Here is a 23,585-nt window from a genome sequence, read left to right on the forward strand (position 1 = left end):
TACGTGCAATGCTTGCTCGAGTGCCCTTCTATGGCAGTTGTTCGCAGTGCTCCCATTGAAAGATGTTGAGGTAGGAAAGAAAAAACCTTACAGCAGACACTTAGCCTAAGCTCTACAAGACGCCTAGCAATTACTTTGCCTGAGAATGACTAGTTTCTTGCACAACCCTTTGATAGGAACGAGTATGCACCAAATGGGCCCTATCCCCACTCCTTGAAGTGTAGAGACTTGGGAAATACCTCATGTGAACTTCAAACGATGGGAACCTACCATATTCCCTTTACCGAGAGCTCATAATTTAGCAGACATGAAGGACACTGGTTGATCTTATCTTTACTCCTAGGTGTTTTATGTTGGTTTATCTTTTCCAGTTAATGTATAAATTGCAGTTTGTCAGGGTGACTTTTTGTCTGAGGAAATTAAGTTAGAAGTGCCTGCCCTATCAATGGATTAAACCAATTGTAACGTCTCCTCAGGATCATTGGGCGCAGCGACGACGAACCCAAACGCATTAAGAAGAGCAAGATGATTGCCAAGGCATTCTCGAAGAGGAAGGAGCTGCTGAAGGACCCACAGCGTGAATTGTCTTTTAGCATGCACACTGTGTCTCACGAGGGGCCTGTGGGTGAGTTATTGGGGTGCCTCATCTCCCTTCTTACCTTTCTCCTGTCATAACAGTCCTCAATCAGTGTTGCCGGGAACATCTAAATAAATCTCTCTGGTCACCCATCATCCTATTCCAAGTTAGTAGAAGAAAGAAAATTCATACTCTAGTGGTCATCCTGATGTCTGAATGTGTTCCAAAGCACCCTCCCTATGCAAAAATAAAAGCTGTCCCCTGTAATTTATACAGCATACAACAAAAGCATGGGGGAGAAACCGAAAGAGTTACTATCTTTTGTGATGGGCTCATCTGTAAAGGTTTTATGTAGTTCATTGTTATCAATGTATATGTGTTCCTGATGATGACTGACTATTGTAATAATGCATTCATTTACATTACATGAAGCATGTGTAGCCCTTGATGCCCAGTTTATCAGATTGATAGGGGCCATTCTCCAGTTGCTCAGGATTGGTCCAACCTTGACTGCCCCAGGCTCTATCCCAGCCCTGGTGGGACACTTCCAATAACAGACCAGGGGAAAACGCTCTTGAGGGTGCTAACCATTACCGGCCTCACAGGGAGGCTCTCCTCCCAAAGGCTCTCAGCCAACTTCTGACACGTCCACCAAAACATTGAGGTGCACCCCTTCACTCCCATACCCAAGTGTACTCTCACATCATTCCCACTAACGATCAGACGGTGAGGCAGGCTGATTTATTGTCTGTATAATGCGTATGTGATAGGAGTGCCCTGACACCCTATACTCGTAGAGTAGCACTATAAAACAAATTAAATGCATGTGAGAGACGGAGAGATGAGTGGCACTGTTGGAGGGAGGTAGTGAAGGAGTGCGTGGAGAAGGTCATTGGTGGAGCACCAAAAAAGATTGTCGCACTGGGCACCACCAGCGCTAAAGACAGCCCTTCAGATGGTACAGAGTCAAGCTAGGAAGTCTACCTCCTTTTGTTAATCTGAAAGTAACCCTTATCCCGTCTCCTCCTAGGCTGTGTCACAGAGCCTGTCATGGGGCCAGCAAGCGTTTGTACGAGCTACCCATCATTGTTCTGATTAGAATGCTGGACAGCCACTTGATCAGAGCATGCTTTGCAAAGAGAGAATCTTTTACATGTAAAAGCATGATATAAAAAAAAAGGAATTTGCATTTTGAGCATGTTTCCTTGTATTTCACTGTGCTGCAGTAGGTCCACGTGCTGCTGTGGTTGGATCATCAACAAAGGACCCGTTTTTAGGTCGCGCCTGCTGTCGCAAAGCGATCTATTGTAATCATTTCAGTCCTTTTCCCGTTCAAGGACTAGGCAGAGACAACAGACTGTCACGCGCACGCAGCCGGCCGGAATCGGATCAGGTCACGCGCTCCGATCCCGGCCGGCTGTTCACAACACATGCACACATGCACACGCAAGCACAGGCAGGCACACACACAGGCACAGGCAGGCACACACGCAGGCAGGCACACAGGCAGGCACACACGCAGGCACACACAACACACACACAGACTGTAAATGTAAATGTAAATGTATTGGCATTTATATAGCGCGCTACTTACCCGTAGGGTCCCAAGGCGCTTCGACTGCTGCGAAACCCTTCCTGGCTTCCCTGAGAGATGGTCCCTTAATGGGTATCTCCAGGGTGAGACCAGGCATCCCCGGCGGTCTGGTGGGGCCGTTAGTGAAGATGAGGCAAGCTAATGCCCAGAGTTGCCGAGTGTGATCGCTGATCAGAGTGGGCACCGAGGCGAGAGAATTATCGAGTCCGCTGACCCTGGTCCAGAAACCTGCCGCGCCGGGAATCAAACCCTGGTCCCGGGCCGTCCTCTGCTCTCGGGTCTGCCGCCTCTAACCAGTGAGCCACACTACTTCACTCTGACGCACGCACGCACACTCTTCCCCCCTCAAACTCACCAGGCTAAACAGTCACAGAGGACGGACTTAAAAACAAAAATGCTGTCGCACTCGCACCCCTTCTTCTGGGAGCAGTGTAGGCCACTTTTACGTCATTGTAACATCAGAAACCCAAGGCTCGTCAGCTGGGGGACTCCCCGGTTCCTCTTCCATGCCGTGACCACGTCATTCCAGCTCTGACGCAAGGAGCCGCGCCTCTGCTGGCGCCATGCCTGCGGTGGGACTTCAAGGGTTAAGTTGCCAAGTCAAATGAACTCCGCGGCTCCTGCTTAATGCACTCTTATCCGAGCCCGGCTGATCCGGTCAGCGGCAGCTGTTCGCTCAGTTGTGCACTTGGGTGCCGCGTCCTCCGGTCTCATGCAGTGGTCCAAAGAGCCTGTTTCTTTTACTTTGTGTTTTAACATTTCCGTCTGTCTGTTCTGGTTCTCCTTTGATCCGCAGTATTGTCGGAGTCGGCGCAGGGCTAGTGTGAGGAGGCGCAGGTTCTGAGAACCGAAAATCGAGACATTTCTCTCACAGAAATGCACGGCTGTAATTTGGCATCGCCCAGGGGCCCACGGTGGCTTGATTTACAGCGCTCATCGTCAGAGAGCACGCAGACCGTGGGCAATCCATTGCACCTTTTACACACACTGCTAGCGGCTGCTAATTCATTCTGCACTACGGCACGTGGAAAGGGCTCTCGGAAAACTGGGTCTGTACTAAATGTTCTGAAATTTGCTGGAGCCCAGAACAGGTGCTGAAAGGGGAGGACTGCCTTAGCAAATGCGTGGCGCCGTCACCCTAGCTTATTTTGTTTATACACAACACTGTAAATGTACCAAATACAATATCTAATCTTAATTCAAAGCCTGGCTAGTGAAACTTCGGGGAAAATGTAAAAATGTTAAATGGTGGATTTTTTGTTGACATACTAGGTGCAAAATTTAATTTAAAATGATAAACGGCCATAAAATGCACAATTACTCAGACATTCCAAAATAGATTATTATGCGCTGCACAAATTATCAGGCTAAAAAGCGAAGTTCGGGAAGATCGCAATTCAATGGTTATGTACTTGGGGATTCAAAAAGGACACCATTCTTACTGCAACTTGTCCGAGTTGAAGAAGGTGGTTCCAGATGTACAATACTGAGAGCAAAGGGTGGTGTAAAAAGGGCTATCTTTAGTTTTAAAATAAAAATTGCAATAACATGCCGATAAGTATTTAATTAAGGCTTTTCTTCTATGAGGTGGCAGTACTCATTACCAAATCAACATGGTGGTAAAGTAGTGTACCTCAAAAATCAGCATGAAAAAAGTTTCAGAAGCCATATGAACTGCACGAGATTAGATTCGGCACAAAGCGGAGAGGTAGAGCATTCAGGGTTTTACCCGAGGCTAAGGGAAAGACTTTGTCTCTGTGGTTATTGTTTTTTTTTTAAAATAAATACATTCGGTTATGTTTAGTGAAAGCTACAAACCAGAACAAGTATTTGCAATGCAATAAGTCTCGCCTTTGTGAGAGTTTGAGCTATTGTCATTGTAAATGACAATGCCTTTCATTTATGTGTTTTGAAAACCTGCAAGCGGTGCGTAAACACGCACTTTATACTAATAGTCCTTGCTTACGAGAAGCAAGGCTGGCAGTAAAAGAGGCGCAGTTACGGCCAGCCTTGCTTCTCGTAAGCAACGACTAGAAGTACAAAGTGTGCATTTACGCACCGCTTGCAGGTTTTCAAAACACATAAATAAATAAAAAGGCAGTCATTTACAATGCCAATAGCTCAAACTCTCGCAAAGGCGAGACCTATTGCATTGCAAATGCTTGTGTTACCTGAGAACCAAACTGAGGTTTCTGGGTTGCAGTAACAAGACAAAAACAGATCCTTCGTGCTATATCAGAGTTAAAATTCAGGCTCTGTTCCTTGGCCTGTGCTATCCTTCTCTAGGTACAAAATCATCATTTAGCCTAGTTTTCAAACACTGATTTAAGTATTGTTGGATATGGAGACCAGATTAATTCTACAAAACGTGTAGTAATGCCCACAGTATGTAAGGGTTTGAGAAAAGAAGGTGGTTATGGGTTAGGGTTAGAAGATTCACTCTCTTGTAAAAGTGTTAATTATTCGATAATATCTAATCAACAATAATGCATTTCAAATAGCTGAGAAACACAGGCAGATATATAGATGTCAGAGCATGAAATCAGAGGTAGAGTTTTTTTTGTATCTTTATCGATGAATCAACTCGTACAAACTTAGAGTGTTGTGTATACTAATTGTATTCATAAAATGATACCTCCTTTGTATGAAGTGAGTTCTTTTCACATGCATGATGGCTGGTTATGCAATGGGTTTCAAAAGGGTGAAAACCCTCATTATAGTAATTACAATAACATCATCTACTGTTGTATGGTTTATAAGGAAATAGTGTGCACACATTTGTTACTAGGGACACAGTAACTGGTGACACTACACACTGTATACAGTAAATACATTATGCGTATGTGAGAGATTACGATTTGGATGTGTGCTGTACTAGTGCAAAAGCTGAAATAGTAAAACCTGGCTTCAGGCGGTGGGAAGGAGTCTGGGACACAATCTTTGAAGAGGAGCAATGAAAGTAAAGTCAACTTAGAACATGTTGGTGGAAAGTAAGCCTCATGTTATACCTTAAACAAAGTGTGTTGTGTGTTCTTTAAAGATTAAGAAGACTTGGGAAGAGGCAAATGATTGTTAGTGAAGCATATAAAGAGAGTTGGCCAGCGATGCTGATACCTGCGGGGGCTCGAAAGTTGTCCCACAGTGGCTGTTGAATGCAAGTTTGAAGGGATGGGCCTCTGTGGCTGAATCCTGCAGGCTGGTCCCTGAAGAAGGTTCGTACAGGTCTGTAAAATAGTGGACTCCGGGGCGGGCCTATGGCTAAGGCATCACCAGGGTGATCATACGTCCATCCAAACAGTGACTGTTTGCCTTCGATGGCAGCAGCCATTTTGGAGTAGTGCAGGTTTGAGGTGAATGGCGGGCAGGGGCGTCACTAAGCCTCCCACTTCGGCAATTTGAGGGGGGGGCATTTGATAGTTCTGTGTTTTATGAAACATTTAAGCTGTTGTTTATTACTCCTTTCACGTTGATGACAGACTCAGGTCTGCAAGAAGTTCTTAAATACAACCTCTTGCAGTGGAATAAAGGGAGGTAAGATTGTAAACATTAGGGTAGGATGGATGGATAAATGTGGAGATGGATGTAGAGGAGGATGGATGTAGAGAAAGATGGAAAGAGTATGGGTGGCTGGGTAGGAGTATTAAGGGAGGAAAGTAGAGGAGTAAGAATTAAGGATGCATGAAGAGATGGATGGATGGAGAGAAAAGAGTGATGATGGAAGAAAAGAAAGAAGGTAGGATGGATGGAGAGAGAGGGATGGATGGATGGATGAATGGCAAAAAGGATGATAGGTGGATGAAATGGTAAGTCAGGGGGAAAAAGACAAAGAAGAATGGAGAGAAGTAAGGGCTGATGGAAAAGACAGATGGGTGAACAAAATACAGAGAGGGTGGAGAGAAAGACATAAAGCCTGAAAGAAGGATATAGAAAAGGAAGGAATGACATTTCCGAATTCCCTTAGAGGAAGCGATCGCCTAAACAGCTGCCGGGTTCTCGTGCCTCACCTGCTAGCTCAGAGCTATTTTAGACATGGTTCAAAGTGGGGGGTATTCAATTTCTCTGGGTAGTCCCGTTAACGGCTGGACTGAATTGTGTGGGCTTCAGTGGCCATCCTGTGGGACAGAAATAACAGCAGTTTTGGGCTTTCAAGTCTGAGATTTGGTTAAATCATCTTAACGACTATGTGGTTGAAGTCAGTCTACATTCAAATCAATGTAGTAAAGAGAGTAGTATATGTGTCAGTTTTTAAAGAAAGTCTTTATTAGGGTCTACATGAAAACCTAGAGCAGTCTATTTTACGACCATATTGTGGAGAAATGCTGGTGTCCCTAGAATTGATGTGGAAGAAAGGGAAAGGAATCCCCGCAGGGCACAATTATGCAATTATAATATTTACCGAACAGAACATATTGCAGAAAAACAATTTGCATGACAAGGTGGGTTGGCAATAAAAAGAATAAAACAATGAATACTAATTGGAGAGACTTAATTGTACATTGTACTCTTGAGGTAATTTGCAAACAATTCTTAGTTGGATGAGGAGTCCACCACAGAACAAAATTACAATTAAAATGCAAATCAAACAGAATAGATCGAATTCCAGAAAAACATTCTACATGAGAAAGTGGGTGTACAATAAATTTAAAAAATCAATATATGTATAGGAGGAGACTTATTCATTCAATGTACCTATGAAGAAGTATGTAAATAGTTCTCGATTCAGTCTGATTGTTGTAAAGTACTTAAATGGCAATGACATAAGCAAGCATTCTAATTCGTACTACGTGTTTCTGACCAAAGACTTTCATATGGTTAACTTATTAAAGTACATATTATGATATGGATGTATTCAGATGCAAAGGCATCCAAATGATGGAGTCAGGGCAGGTCTGTTAATAGTGCGCTTTATTTAAGGGAGATCACAGTATTACAAGACATGAGGGCCAGGAGAAAGATGTCAAAGAAAGCTGATGACAAATTGTGATTCTAAAGTTAGTAGTGTCATTTTGCCTGTTTCTTGAGGCCATACTCTTTGGAAAGTATAGTGTTGGCACTGCATTCCAATGGCAGTCTTGATAAGCTCGAAACATTTGAGATGATGACTGTGTTAAGGCTGTGATCTCTTACATGCTCTGTGTCTTTGGTTGAGTGTGTTGATCCATTGGCCTACTTCTCAAATAAATCCGAGAGCAGAGTCAGGGCTGAACTTCGACCTCTTCTTGTGTAGTTGAACACGTGTTCGAGGCATATGAGCTGCAGATTGTACACTTTAGCATTAGATCGCCACCTGGTGTTGGACTCAGATGATTGCACGTTGTTGTCGTCTTGGAAGAAGTCTTTTATAGTCACGAGATAGGTGACTCCTCCCTTGGACGATAGTGCGCATGGTCATCGGCTCCATCCTTAGATTGTTTTTTTCCGCCACTGGGTTCGGATGAAACTTTTCCGCTCCAGTTCTAAATCTATTTTTCAAGTACTTCGACGCGTAAAAACTTATTTAAATCTTCACCAAACTACTTTCGATATCGACAAACGTCGTCTCGACTCCATCAGCTCGATTCCGGTCATCGACGCGGGCCATTGGGCCTATCCACGCCGTGAGGCCAACACTCATGGAAAGGACGCCATTCAAAAGATGCCCCAAGTGTGGAGCAAAGTTTCCACACAGTGACCATCACGAGGTCTGTAACCTGTGCTTATCGCCAGAACACGACGAATCCAGCTGTACAGCCTGTGCGTCCTTTCGATCCAAGAAGACCATTCGAGATCAGAGGGCCCGTCGACACGACATGCAGAGATCGGCTCCAGAACCGGTGGATATCTTCGACAAAGAAGTTCCGCTCGTTCCCGAAGAAGATTCAGACGATCTCCAAATCGTATCCGAGGCAGACGATGAGGCAGACTCCGATGACTCCATACCATCGGGTCAGCGCGTGAGTACTACTGCCCCATACCCACCACCCAAATCGAAGGCAAAAGTCAACACTCCGCCTCCGGGGCCCAGTCACGACTGAAAAACACTTCTGAAGATCTGCCATTGAGCCTGGCTCCAAAGAAAATACTCAAGCCTTCCGGTAGCTCCTTACCGAGCAAGCCGCACATGCCGATCCCACCAGCTCCCTCGACACCGAAACCAAAACAAGTCCCGGCTCCAAAACAGTCGACTTCTAAAGACAAAACTATGAAGCCAGCGTCTGACCCCTCGAGGCCGATGAGACCAGCTTCCACGCCGAAGCCAATATCTTCGGTACCAAAACCTACAAGGCCTGATTCCGATGCGCTCAGCCCTCGAAACAACCCACAACTCCGAAAACAATACCTTCGGTGATGAAATCTATGCCAAAGGACACAGTAACAACTCCTAAGGCTAAAGTCAAGCAGCAACCACGCCAGGAACTGAAAATATCGGCGCCAGCAAAGGTTCCGCAAGGAGAAGACCTTTTCCAACCTGATCCTCTACAAAAGAAGATCTACATTGACCCAAAGACAGGTCATGTATCCACTACACCACACAGGAAGAGGAAATCAGACACAGCACCTACACCTGCAGTGCCTGTCAAAAAGGACTCTGCCACATCTCCTATGCACCCTTCTTCTCCTGTACTTCCTTCTCCATCTCCTGTTCCTCAAAATTCTCCTGAAAACTCTCATCCTCATTCTTCACCACATACACTTTCAAATTATGATTAGTATAGCATAGGGGATGGGGTAGACCCAGACAAGCCTTTTCCCTACCATGTTGATGATCCAGATTGGGAGTACCCAAACCCACAAGATGTGCCAGATATTCCTGATGTGCCAGATATTCCTGGCCTGCATTCATATCCATCAAAACCTTCTCCCCAGAAGACAACATTGGTTTTGGGCACTCACTAAATAGGGCTGCCATCTATCATAGGGTCACCATGCATTCAGATGAGGCAGAGGAAGACTTTTTATTAGATACATTTGAACAATCACAAAGGTCTGTTCAAATTCTTCCTATGATTAAAGGGGTCATCAAACATGCTCCAGAAGTATTTAAAGATCCTGTACGTGCTAGGATTCTAAACCCTAGAATTGAGAAAAAGTACAGGCCTGCTCCTGGGGATCCTGCCTACATTAAAGGACAGCTACCCTTAGATTCCTTGGTCGTGTCAAATGCTAGAAAAAGAGCAAACTCACAGACATCAGGTGAAGCACCCTGATAAAGATTTTGAGGTAATAGATGCTTCAGGCAAAAGGATAGCTGCACTAGCTACCAATACATGGCGTATTGCTAACACACAAGCCCTCCCTGCAAGATATGACAGGGCACGCTATGATCAGTTAGAGACATTTCTTCATTAATTTCAAATGCCTCAATCAAGTGTGCACTTGATGTAGCAGACACTGCATCTAGAGCTGTAAATACTAGTGTCCTACTTAGACATCATGCGTGGCTACGCATTTCAGGATTTAAGCAGGAAGTGCAAACTACCATCTTAAATCAGCCATTCAACCAACATCAGTTGTTTGGCCCAGAGGTAGACACAGCACTTGAGAAAATGAAGAAAGATACCGATACAGCCAAATCTATGGGAGCTTTGCAATCCACACAAGCTATAGGATCCTTTCGTCACTCCTTCTATAGAGGAGGCTCCAAACAGACTGGAGCAGACAATACATCTTCCTTCAAATCCAATTCACAGACATCCTCCATTAAAGGATATTTTAGAGGAGGCTATAGAGGCAACAACAATAAAGGAAGAGGTCGAGGTAACAACAATAATCAAACCTCTTCCGCCACAAAACAGCGACTTCCCTCTGCTCCCCCAACAGCACTCCACTCCTGTGGGGGGCAGACTAACACATTTTCTACCTGTCTGGAATTCCATCACAACAGACAAGTGGGTAAGACAAATTATCCAGTACGGCTACTGCCTCAAACTTACAGCTACCCTGCCACACATACCACCCAGGCAGCATCCAATGTCTGCAGAACATCTATTACTGCTCAAACAAGAAGTCCTATCACTTCTTCAAATGGACGCAATAGAAATAGTTCCTTTACAACATCAAGGAACAGGGATTTATTCGCTGTATTTTCTAATACCCAAAAAGGACGGGACACTGAGACCAATTCTCGACCTACGGTCTCTCAATCAATATATACACTCACATAATTTTCATATGATCACTTTATAAGTGCCCCCATTGCTGCAACAAGGCGACTTCCTTACAACACTAGATCTAAAAGACGCCTACTTCCACATTCCCATACATCCTTCTCACAGGAAGTATCTAAGGTTTGTACTGGAAGGACAGCATTATCAATGCAAAGTCCTTCCATTCGGTGTAAAAACTGCACCAAGAGTGTTCACAAAGTGCCTAGCAGTAGTAGCAGCACATCTCAGAAGACAACAGATACATGTCTTCCCATATCTAGACGATTGGCTCATAAAAGCCAAGTCGTTCAATCAGTGTGTCCAACACACACATCAAACAATTCAAACATTGCACAACTTAGGGTTCACAATCAACTACACCAAGTCGCACCAACAGCCCTCTCATTTACATCAATATTTAGGGGCTACAATAAACACGTCTACAGCTCTAGCGTATCCCAATCCAGCAGGGATACAGATCATTCAAGCCTTAGTCACAAAGTTTCAACATCAACACTCTCTCCCAGCCAGAGTGTTCATTAGACTAATAGGCATGATGGCATCTTGCATCTTTATTGTACCATATGCAAGACTGCAAATGCGTCTGTTACAGGAATGTCTAGCACAACAGTGAAATCAGGCTCAAGGACAACTAACAGACCTGGTGTTGGTAGACAGCCGCACACATCGCTCTCTGCAGTGGTGGAACACCAAAAACTTGACAAAAGTGCGGCCGTTACTCGAAACTGTTGCACAAATAATACTTACAGCAGACGCATCTCTCACAGGATGGGGAGCTCATCTCCTACATCATAAAACTCAAGAGCAATGTACCATTCAACAAAGATCATTCCATATCAACCACCTAGAGCTGCTAGCAATATTCTTAGAACTCAAAACATTCCAAGTACAAGTACAAAACAAAGCTGTCTTAATCCGGACGGACAACATGACAGCCATGTATTATATACAAAAACAAGGGGGAACACACTCTCTGCAGCGGTCCCAGCTTGCATAGAACATTTGGAGATGGGCCATTCCACAAAGCATATATCTGTTGCAGAACACCTTCCAGGAGTTCACAATCAGATAGCAGATCTGTTAAGTCGACAGACACAACAAATTCACGAATGGGAACTACATCTGCAAGTTCTTTTACCATTCTTTCACAAGTGGGGTCATCCAGACATAGATCTGTTTGCCACACACGAAAACGCAAAATGCCCAACCTTCGCCGCTAGGTTTCAACACCCGCTGTCCAAAGGCAATGCGATATGGATGAACTGGTCAGGCAGATTTGCGTACACTTTTCCGCCACTACCACTAATACCACTAATAGTGTGCAAGCTACGACAACAGTCGCTCAAACTGATTTTAGTAGCTCCCACATGGGTACGCCAACCGTGGTATACGACACTGCTAGAACTATCCCTACTTCCACACCAAAAACTATGTCTGACACCATCCCTGCTAACGCAGAACCATGGAGACATCGACATCCAGACCCAAGACAACTGAATCTGGCGATCTAGCTCCTGAGGTCTTAGAGTTTGGTTATCTTAACCTACCACCAGACTTTATGAATATCATTAAAGAAGCCAGAAGACCTACTTCTAGAGATTGCTATGCTGCTAAATGGAAAAGATTTGCCATTTACTGCAACAATAGCCAAATTGATCCCCTAGATGCTTCCATCCAAAATATCATTTGCTACCTTCTACATTTACAAATATGTCATTTGGCATATTCATCTATACACCTACATCTGGCAGCAATTGCAGCATATTTACAAAATAGACATCTGTCTTTTTTTAGAGTGCCTGCTATTAAAGCATTTATGGAAGGATTAAAAAGAATCATTCCTCCCAGGTTACCACCCTCTCCAGTGTGGAACCTAAACATTGTTCTTACAAGGTTCATGGGACCCCCTTTTGAACCTCTATACAAATGTGAACTGCAATTTCTCACATGGAAAACAGCTTTTCTAGTAGTTATTACCTCTCTTAGGAGAGTTTGTGAGATTCAAGCTTTCACTATACAAGAACCATTTTTACAATTACACTGTAATAAAGTAGTTCTCAGAACAAATCCTAAATTCCTTCCAAAAGTCATTACTCCGTTTCATTTAAACCAATCTGTAGAGTTACCGGTGTTTTTCCAAAACTCAGATTCTGTAGCAGAAAGAGCTCTAGACACACTAGACGTTAAAAGAGCTCTTCTCTATTATGTAGATAGGACCAAATCCTTTCGCAAAACAAAGCAATTGTTTGTAGCTTTCTCTCCACCACATAAGGGCAACCCTATCTCCAAAGCTGGAATTGCAAGGTGGATTGTAAAATTTATACAAATATGCTATCAAAAAGCAAAACGTACATTAACAGTTCCTCCTAGAGCGCACTCCACACGCAAACTAGGAGCCTCTATGGCTTTCTTAGGGAACATTCCCCTAGAAGACATCTGCAAGGCAGCAACATGGTCTACAAAACACACCTTCACTAAACACTACTGTGTTGATGTGCAAGCCAAGCAGCAAGCTGCTGTAGGCCAAGCTGTTATAAAAACTCTCTTTCAAACTACTGAAACAGATACAGGCGACCACCGCTAGGGGAGACACTGCTGCACAATCTATGCTAAAGTGTGCAATCTGCAGCTCATATGCTTCGAACGGAAAATGCTACTTACCAGTTTGCATCTGTTCTTGGCACGTAGAGCTGCAGAGTTGTACACGCCCTCCCGCCTCCCCGGGACCTGTATCTGTTCAAGTTTCATTTTAATTAGATATACACATGGACATCCTTTCTTTATTTCTACTAACTCCATCATTTACCATCATGGCGAAAAACAATCTAAGGATGGAGCCGATGCCCATGCGCACTATTGTCCAAGGGAGGAGTCGCCTATCTCGTGACTACAAAAGACTTCTTCCAAGACGACGACAACATGCAATCATCCGAGCCCAACACCATGTGGCGATCTAATGCTAAAGTGTACAACTCTGCAGCTCTACATGCCAAGAACAGATGCATACTGGTAAGTAGCATTTTCCTTTTCAAGCTGTAGCTTTATTCGTTCATGGTAGTTGCAGGAGTAACTTTGTAAACATATTAGACCTCTAGTTTTTAGTTCATTTTTAAAAATATTATTTGGACGTTTGTAAGAGATCAGTATATCCTGTGAGCCTTAAGGTTTCTAGCAGGATGGCAAGTAGGGACAGGGAGGGGGCAGTTGAACTAAAATTCTAGCAAATAGTCATGTTTTCAGTTATATCCTAAAAGGTTTGAGTTGTCTTTTAGTTGTTGATGCAGAGAGTGACACCTCGCTTTGCGAATCATCTTCCAGCCAATGTTATAGGATCCAGAGATTGAGGGTGGAGGAATGGGGTGCACCATCAAATTCATTTTGGAGGACAGAGCAGTCTGATTAGGTGGAGCCTAGTGCAGTGCGCATGTGCTGCTCTATGGGGAGGCCTCTTGGAATCACTCCAGACTTTGTCTATGTGGTTTTTTAACTTCCACATATTCTATTGGCCTTTGTGTGTGGCTTTCAAAAATGAAAGCACGCAATTGGCCAAATGCGGGTGCATGTCCCACCTTTTCTCTAAATGTTCACTCTCATAGCGCTTTGGTGTCGGGAGCGAGCAGCGTTGCACATTGTGCCAGCTACATTCCTTGTTTTAATTAGCAGTTTATTATCGCTCCAATCTGTCTCCCTTCACTGGCTCCTTACCTGCCCCCTTCACTCTTCCCCTCTCTCCCTCTCACCCTCTCCTCCCCTCCCTCGAGAACCCCAGGTCGTCATTGCCGTCTTCCTGCTCCATTTAGCGGGGATGCCTCATTTATTTATTTAAGCTGTTTGGGGATGCGCAGCGTCCGCATTATGCAGTTAGTTTCAGAACACGAATTGTGCGCCTCCATCCCGCCATAGTTCCACATTTAGACCTGGGAAATGCAGAGCAAATTGATTTGCACGCCCCTTACAATTTGACAAATAAGGAATAGTGGAATAAAATCTTTCCATGCAATTTCCCTTGCTTGCATGAATGCTCATGGCACCCAAACAACGCCACTGTCCGCCTCAGACCAACCCGGCTCCCCTGCATAAATCACGTGGCATGTAGGGGTGTGCACAATTATCAGAATTTGTTTTACATAATTATGTGAACGTTTGGAATAATCACATGAAATTGCCTGGAATTATGTAAAATGCAAAACTGGCAAATGGTGCTTCATTTGATTGTGAAATGTGTCTTTGCCGCCACTTTTAATTTCGCGTTATTTTAGACAGTCCCTGATACAATCATTCATCAAAACACATAACAGTTTTCAGATCCTTGCGAGCATATCTTATCCGGTCTAGGTCTTTGCTTTGCATGCTGGGAGTTGTAGTTCTGCTTTTAGAATGGAATAAAAAGGAGTAGAGTTCAAAATGCACACTAAAAATTGGTGTATAGGAGTTACTCCCGATTGGAACTGGGAAAATAGAGAGTGCAGAACAAAAGTTGATCTTGAAAGTTGTTTCAAAATGGTTGTTTTGAAAAGACGTACAATCGCGTTAGCCCTTCAGGAAACTTGCACAACTTTCTGAAGCCCCTGCACCATATTGTAGGCGGCCTGTTGTGACCTGTGGTTCCTTTTAAGCTCCTAAACTATTGTATACATTGTATTTCAAATGTCTGTAAATATTATTAGGCTCCCGGCGAACTCCTGTTTGTGCCAAAAAACGGAAGCTAAAAAATAAATAACATTTTCTGAGCAGGCTGGCAGCAACAGGGTACAATGTGCATGGCACTAGAGTGGGTTTGAGGCGCTAGAAAGTGTGCCTTGGGACAGCACAGGGCTGGACAGACAGTGCACAGAATGTACCCCGCAGGCAGCAGCAGAGTACAGTGTGTGCATGGCACAAGAGAAGACTCAAGGCTCGGAGAATTGTGCTCTGAGTGAGGACAGGCCTGGACAGGCAGTGCACAGAATGTATACACTGTCAAGCGCTCAATTGCCCTCATGTCGAGCTAGCGCTATACAACACTACACAATAAACACATAAATAAAAGTGCCCTCGGCCAGGAAAGAGCGAGACAGACAGTGCACAGGCTGTACTCCACAGGCCGCAGAGTATAGTGTGTGCTTGGCGCTAGAGTGGACTCGAGGCGCTGAGAAGAGTGCCCTGAGCAGGGACAGGCGGAGCACAGAATGTATCTACCCTATGACTCTTCTACTGATCCTTGCACTCGCCTGTCTGAGACAAAAAACTATTTTGTATTGAGACCTGGGTTGGGTGGGGGGGGGGGCTCTTTTCCTCCTGGAGGAGCGAGCTGACATGGCAGAAAAGACACCAGGGCCATGCGCCCTAACGCCTTCACTCTCTGAGCCTGCTGCCTGCGGGACCCTCATTCCAAGAAACTGCTTGCTGCCTGCGAAGCCCTCTCAAGCTCACACGTGCTTATGTTGCTCACCTGCCCCAAAGGCGAGACCTATTGGCTATGCCAATGCGTTTTTTTTATTCTCAGAACTACAGTTTCAGCAGTCCAAGGTGCCATTGGCGACTCTAGTGCCTTAAGCTGATGATATTTTTTCAGAGGCTTGTCATGCTCAAGAAATGCAGTGCAGGGAGCCCCAGCTAGCCCTAAAGTCCATCAGTGAGGTGGCGTAAACGAGTACGCAGTATTTGCACTTTGGTTATCAGGAATCTTAGGCGCACTTCTGCACAATTTGCAAGAGTCTCCATCATTTTGCATGAAAGCTCTGGAGCTGTACATGTGGCATTTGGGGGGAAATTGTCAATCAGTTGATTGAAGTCTTATGTACAGTCACTGAATTGAAACCATAAACATTGGGAGGAGTGCTTGAGTCAGTCAATAAAACGGTGCACAATGCTCAGTATTTGTTGAGATTGTTCTACAAAAGCAACAGCAAAACAAACAAGATGATGGATGGAATGTTGCACAATGGCAAAACATTCACCCCCCAGTCACTGATCTGGGTTAAATCCATTGGTATTTTGCTCACCAAGCCACCCCAGTTCAGACATGGCCATATGCAAATCAGTCTTGACCCTGTGCCTCATGGGAACAGTCTAGCTCGAACTGCCAAGCCATGTCTTCCCTGGACCGGAATCAAGCATCCTAGGACGGGTTTCTGGCTATCAGCCATCTTCAGCCAGGATAGCTTGACTCCAGTGGCTTAGTGAGCACGGGACCCACGTCTGGGCATACCCTTTCCACATAGGGTGAACATCAAAAAACACAAGATGATGAATGGAATGATGCACAATGGGCAAACATTTACCCCCAGTCACAGATCTGGGTGTAATCCATCGTTATTTTGCTTACCAAGCCACCCCAGTTCAGACATGGCCATATGCAAATCAGTCTTGACCCTGTGCCTCATGGGAACAGTCCAGCCCGAACTGCCAAGCCATGTCTTCCCTGGACCGGAATCAAGCATCCTAGGACCGGTTTCTGGCTATCAGCCATCTTCAGCCAGGATAGCTTGACTCCAGTGGCTTAGTGAGCACGGGACCCACGTCTGGGAATACCCTTCCGACATAGGGTGAACAGCCAAACAAACAAGATGATGGACGGGATGTTGCACAATGGCAAAATATTCACCCCCAGTCACTGATCTGGGTTAAATCCATTGTTATTTTGCTCACCAAGCCACCCCAGTTCAGACATGGCCATATGCAAATCAGTCTTGACCCTGTGCCTCATGGGAACAGTCCAGCCCGAACTGCCAAGCCATGTCTTCCCTGGACCGGAATCAAGCATCGTAGGACCGGTTTCTGCCTATCGTCTTCAGCCAGGATAGCTTAACTCCAGTGGCGTAGTGAGCAAGGGACCCACATCTGGGCATACCCTTCCCACTTAGGGTGAACAGCAAAACAAACAAGATGATGGACGGAATGTTGCACAATGGCAAAACATTCACCCCCAGTCACTGATCTGGGTTTAATACTCCCTGCATAGTGTGGAGGGGGGAGTCATTTGATGGTGTTGGGAGTGTGGTGCTATGAAGAATAGAAAAGTACTGTGATTGTAGTGTACCACATAAAGGTGGTAATGTAATGCGGTTGGTGGTATGGTAATGTGTGGTGGAGCGGTGCTGGTGGTGATCCAGGGATAGAAATCACGGCAGGATTAGTAATTCAGTCCAGGGACACAATACTGCGCCTATGGGTTGTAGTTTGGTGGCAGAAGTTGTAGAGCAGAAGTGTTAGAGAGACAAAGAAATGTAGCTGTAGTTGTTGGTATGGAAACATCATCATTAGGGTAAAACTAACCTGTCTCATGACGGTGTAAACCCAGCTCACGTTCCCTATTAGTGGGTGAACAAACCAACGCTTGGTGAATTCTGCTTAGGGTAGCAATAGAGGATGACAGTATGGTGCATGAGAGTAGCGTGGTACTAAGGTCACTAACTGTGTGCTGTGGAAATTGTAGTTAAGTGGTGTAAGTTGGTATTGGGATAAAAGTGGTAGAGATGATAGTACAGTGCTTGTGGTCCTGTGAAGTTGAAGTGCAATCATTTTGTGGTGGTTGTGGTGATTGGGCATAATGGTGGGTAGTAGTGAGTGGCTGTGTGATGGTAATGCAGTGGTGGGGGTGGTAATCCAGTGGTTGGGAATGCTGATGTATTACTGGATATGGTAATTCTGCGCTGGAGGGTAGTGCACACTGTGTGTACTATGGGTGGTAGTGAGTGTAATATGGTTAATGGCTGTACTGGGTTTGGTAATTGTGTGGTGGAGGGTGGTGCAGCAGAGTGGTAGTTCAGTATTTGAATTGTGGTAGTGCGGGATGTCATGGCATAATAGTGTACCTGCATTGTCGGTAAGGATTCTCTCCCAGACCCCGGACTATAACAGAAGCCCTGATATAAGCCCTCCTCCCAGCTATTCAACTGCATAAAATAGCACAAGTGCGGCTATGCACTTAGTTATGTGCTCTTTGAGTGGCGCATGTACCTTCTAAAGTGAAGGAAAAATGCAATGCATGCTGTACAAACTTGACTCATTAAGTCAAGGACACATTTTAATAATGTACCTCCGTCAAATATTCCATAATCGAATTCTCTGTCTATATAAAGCACACGGGCCCGAGAGCTTCTACTCCCTTCTATCACCCCTCCCCTTGTCAAGAGACCACTGTGACATCACAGAAAAGCGCCAATTGTAGAGGACCCCGCTGATCTGATGTCATCAGCGATGATGTCATTTCGGAGCGCCAGATTATCTCTTGCTGCTGTGGAAACTGTTTATTTTCAGAGGCCACCCGAATCACCACGACTAGTCGTGGGCCTCTCTCCGTGGTTGCTGCTGAGGCCATATGACGATTTGGTGAGCAGGGAGGGTGAACGAACGGCAGAATGGGGCTTTATTCGGCGGCGTGTAGCGACTAGTCCCTACATGACCTGCCTGAACTCTGAAGGAGTTAAAGGACAGAGCCGGAATCATAAACCAGAGCAGACACATGACTGCCTTTTGGAAAATGTTTTTGAGTTTCTGCAGTTTGTATCATTTTACGGCGATGGGTGGTCCCTAAACCTGGTACAATCCATGTACATGCATTCCTTCCCGAATCTCCCTTTTAGGCCGGTACTTGATTTCATCATCATTAGATTTTGACCCAGAACAATCGAAAGAAAATTGTGGTGCGCAGGTGGTAATGTAGGGCTGGGGGGAGGAGCATGATTTTGGTTCTTTGGGGTGCTAGTTCAGTACTGGAATTGTCGTACTGCGACGGTGTGGGATGTTTTCGCCTGCCTGTACTGTTGTTAGTGAAAGGCGGAAAGTAGGAGGAAAACAAAAACAGGAAACGATGACAAATGGATAAAGCAAAGTACGGATGAAAAAAAAATGCAAGGATGAGAAAAGGACAACGTGTATAGTGAGAATGAGGCAAGAGGTGGAATCAAACCTAGTCCTCCGTATTTAGAAACTCTGCGTTTGGCAGCGCCGACGGCGGGCTCACAAGAAGAACTTTGTGCTCCCGGATTTAGATTTTTTTCCACATTGAGCACAGCATGCACTTACATTGTCGGGTGCACGAGTAGGTAAATTGATGTTGTCATGGAAACGCTGGTCCCGCCTGCTGGGCCCTCACAGCTCCTTCTGCACGATCGCCGTCTCGCGAGTCCCAGAGATAAATCAAGGGCATTTATTGCGCACAAGGCCTTGAACCAGGGGTACTGCCGCGCCCACCCCCTCGCGGTGACAAGGGCAGTGATTGTTGCTTTGTAGAGCGCCCTTTAACGTCATTCGTTTTGCACCTCAGCTAGAGCGGCAGGCTTCACTATCACCTAGTGCACAAAGCCTCCTTGGGTTGCCACCGCATTCTACGCCTACAGTGCTGCTAACTGTCTTGTATAAAATGCGCTCCTTAAATATATGATGCTATTTGCACTTTCTAAAAAACTGAAATTCTGAGTCTCTCTTCCTTTTCATGCGTTTTTGTAATGTTGTGTTCGTACATATATACCTGCCGTTTTACTGAATCCGATTGAGATATTGTTGCCAAATACAATTGTATCTACAGTGGCACAAAAGTCTGTGTACTTTGCTTATAGATCTTTATATCTGTCACAACTTGATTTTTATGGATAGTTATATCTGTAGGTTCCTCACGTTTAGAATATTCTCCAGGCACAGACATGATCCAGAAATTCACAGCAGTGTTTCTGTGCCGCTAAGTGGCGCCATGTGCTCTGCATTGGCCTCATACCACCCTGAAAGTGACAGAACAGAGCCACATTTAAAAACCACCCCTTCTCATGGACGTCAGCTCATTACTTTCCGAGCCTTTGAACACAGATTCAAAATTCTGCTTCTTTTTTCGTCACCTGACACATTCTTTCACATTTGTTTTCCCACTGTGCAAGGGAACAGTTTTCCCATTGAAGACAGCAGGGTTCAGATTGTGCTGCGACTATAGGAACCAGATGTCAGTGACAGACCCGCATGCCATCAGAGACCATGAAGCAAACCTGTATGTTGCAGAATGCAGAAAGAAGCCCGAGACCTAGCGTAAGTACCAGACCTACTCTAAGTCAAGGCTGTGGGCCAGTTTCTGCTCTTCAGGCCGTTCCCATGACAGGTCTTTGCGGTTGAAGTTGTCCAGTAAGTAGAAGTCCAAGCCGAAGAAGAACCATCAGAAGTCCAAGTGGAACTTGACACCATCTCGCCACTCTCTGTCCAAAGAGAAGTCCGAAGGGCATCAAGGTGATAATTGATCTCAGTCTTAACCTGTTTAGTCTCTTCCGAAGGCAACTCCTGAGGATTGGTTTATGGACAATGCCAGGCCCTGCAACCACCACAGAATCCACCCTGTCCTTTTGTGGCTAGGGACTGGGATCAAGCAGACATCGTACAGGTCACAAGGGACACAATTATTCTCTTTCTCCTGCAGCATCAACAACAAAACTGCTTTAGTTTGCCTTTAGTCGCGCACAACCACTCTATGCAAGGCAGGGTCAGACTTTTTATTCCAGCATGGCAGTCCATCACTTCTGACAGATGGCTTCCTCCAGATTGTCCAGCAGGGTTCTGCCCTCCCGTTTCTTTCCAACCTACTGCAGCTGCTTCATCAGAGTAGCTTTCAGAAGATCAGCTATTCATCTTGCTGCAAGACGTGCAGGCTCTACTGGCAAAAAGGGACCATCAAAAGTTGTGACCGCCTCGGAATCAAGGACGGGTTGTTCCTCCTACTATTTTCCTGTACAGAAGAAGGATGGATGCTTTCCTCCTATTTTAGATCTTCACCCTCCGAATGCCTTCCTACAGAAGGACAGTTTAAAAATGTGGACTCTGGAACAGTTCTGTCTGCCCTGGATATGAGTGACTGGATGGTTGCCTTGGACTTTCAGGACATGTAATTCTGTATGCCCATCCTGCAGCCCCATAGATTTTACCTGCGGTTCTAGGTTAGCCAGGAACATTTTCAGTTGCCATTTTCCCATTTGGCTTTCCCAGCACACCTCAGGTGTTCGCCAAATTGATGACATTGGTCACTGCCTATCTTCAGAAGTTGAGGATACCAGTTTTCCCCTACATCGATGATTAGCTGTTGAAGACCGGCTTGCCCGAGTCATTCATAGACCACCTATGGACAGCAGTGAATCTCCTGACATCATAGGCCTTTTCGTTTAACAAGCCAAAGTCACCCCTGACTCTTTCTCAGAGGCTTCCTTTTACAGAAGCTGCTTTAGACACAGTGCAGTTCGGGCCTTTTCTCTGTCACAGCAAGTCAAAGACATTCAGAGCGTCATTTAGCGTTTCAGCCTCAGTCCTGTATCTTGGTGAGAGCCACTGTGAGACTTCTTGTCCTGCTGGTCTCATGCATTCTGCTTGCCCTTTTAGCCAACTGGCATACGCAGGCTCAGCAGTGGGACTTGAAGTCTCAGTGAGCCCAGCACTAAGGAAACCTGTTAGATGTCATCCAGATTTCGGAGGAGACTGCACAAGATCTGCAGTGATGGCCACTGCAACCTGACCGGCGCAAGACCCCTCTCCCTTTCCCAACCAGGTGCATCAATGCTAGGCTGGCGAGGTTATCTGGGAGAGGTGATCAGAGCATTCTGGTCTTTGGAAGAGAACTAGCTCCACATAAATCTATTGGAGCTGCAAGTCATCTGCCTGGCATTGAAGACCTTCCTGCTGACCATGTTGTCATGAACAACACTACCTCCACGAGGTACTACAACAGGTGGGGCATATTGGGGTCCTGTTCCAAAAGGCACGGTGGCTCTGGAGTTGGCTGGAGCGTCATGCCATCTCTCTGATCGTAAACCACCTAGAAGGATTGTTGAACGCAATGGCAGATGAGCTCAGCTGGTGACATCTGGTAGATCAGCAGTGCAGTTGCATCGAAGGGGGGCGCTAGGTTTCTTCCTACAATGGAGAAAGGCTTGGTTGTGGTTTTTTTCGCCACATTTGAAAATACGCAGTGCCGAAACTTCTGCACATTTGAGTTTCCCAGAATGGTTTTCCAACGAGATGTATTCAGGCTTGAGCAGAGCACTGGAGTCCTGTAGGCCTTTCTGCCCCTGCCTTTCCTGCGCTGAGTTCTGAAGTAGATCAGGAACAACCAGGTCCAAGTCATCCTATTGGTTCAGTATTGAGCCAAGAGTGTGGCATCCAAACTTCTGGACATGAACATATGTCCTCCAATCAGTGCTTAATTTGAGCCGGTGGTTTCCGGTGCCGGAATTAATTGGTACCAGCAATTAATTGGTCTCTGCTGCTCGGCACCAGCACTTAATTGTCATCACCACACTTTTGACACTCTGCCACATGTTGGCGCTGCACATCTAATTTAGAGATGAGCAGAACAACAGTTGTTTATGGATACAATATACATTAAAAAATATTAATACCTGTCTCCCCAGCCATTCCTTTAGCTTTGAGGGCCTGTAATAATCTGTACTGTCGCACTTGCAGGTGAGAGAGATGATTAGTAGGTGTTTTGATACTGTCATTGGCAGTGATGATGGGGCAATGGGTGGTGCAAGCTGCAGTGGCCTTCTGATCCGGGTCCTAGCACGTATTATTTAAAAAATTAAGTATTGCCTCCAATCAGGCTACTGCTTGGGGATTTTCTATCACAGAAGCAGGGCAGCAATCTGCACCCAAACCTGCACAATCTACAACTCTTTGTGTGGAGAATGAGCAACAGCAGCTGACTTTGTTCATTCTACCACCTGTGATTGGGGATCCCATCCTCGCTGGCTGGTGTTCCTCCTCAAAGTCCATTAAAGCTGGGTGCTGAGGCTGAGACAGATTTGAGACATGGCATGGAGTCCACAACACAGCCCCCTTACAAACCAAACTTGTTTTGTATTTGGTCCAGCAAGGTCTTACAGTGGGCACTGTTAAAGGGTATTTGTCCTCCTTCTATGCCTTTTTGCATTTGCTGAACCAGCCTTCCTTATTTAAGTCACCTGTTGTGATGTGTTTTATTAAAAGCTTCACACCGATGTTTCCTCCTAAACAGTTAGTAATGCCACCGTGGAATCTTACTGTGGCCCTGACATTACTCATGTGCACTCCCTTCAAGACCATGCACAACCCATGGTCACTGCACCTTCTGGCTCTCAAAAATGTCTTTCTCATAGCGATCACTTCAGCTTGTCTCATGAGTGGGCTCCAGGCTCTGTCCTCCTTACACCTCGTTTTTCCCAGACAAGCTGTTGATGAAGACACATGTTTTTTTTTACTGAAATTCAGGACTCCTTTTCCATTGGGCAAGTCATCACCCCCTCAACATTCTTTGCTCCACCTCATTCCTCAAAAGAGG

The 23,585-nt window shown here is 45.4% G+C and overlaps 1 protein-coding gene across 1 annotated transcript in view; it reads left to right on the forward strand.

Annotated features, from left to right (window-relative positions):
* Positions 1-23,585, forward strand: part of SMO (smoothened, frizzled class receptor) — a 139,481-nt gene that overhangs the window by 84,110 nt on the left and 31,786 nt on the right. Inside the window, exon 10 of the mRNA XM_086918892.1 lies at positions 477-625. Within this exon, the coding sequence (XP_086775018.1) occupies positions 477-625 (149 nt within the window). The remainder of the gene's footprint in view (positions 1-476; positions 626-23,585) is intronic.

This window comes from Lissotriton vulgaris, chromosome 1_1 (genome assembly GCF_964263255.1).
Source record: "Lissotriton vulgaris chromosome 1_1, aLisVul1.2, whole genome shotgun sequence".
NCBI lineage: Eukaryota > Metazoa > Chordata > Amphibia > Caudata > Salamandridae > Lissotriton > Lissotriton vulgaris.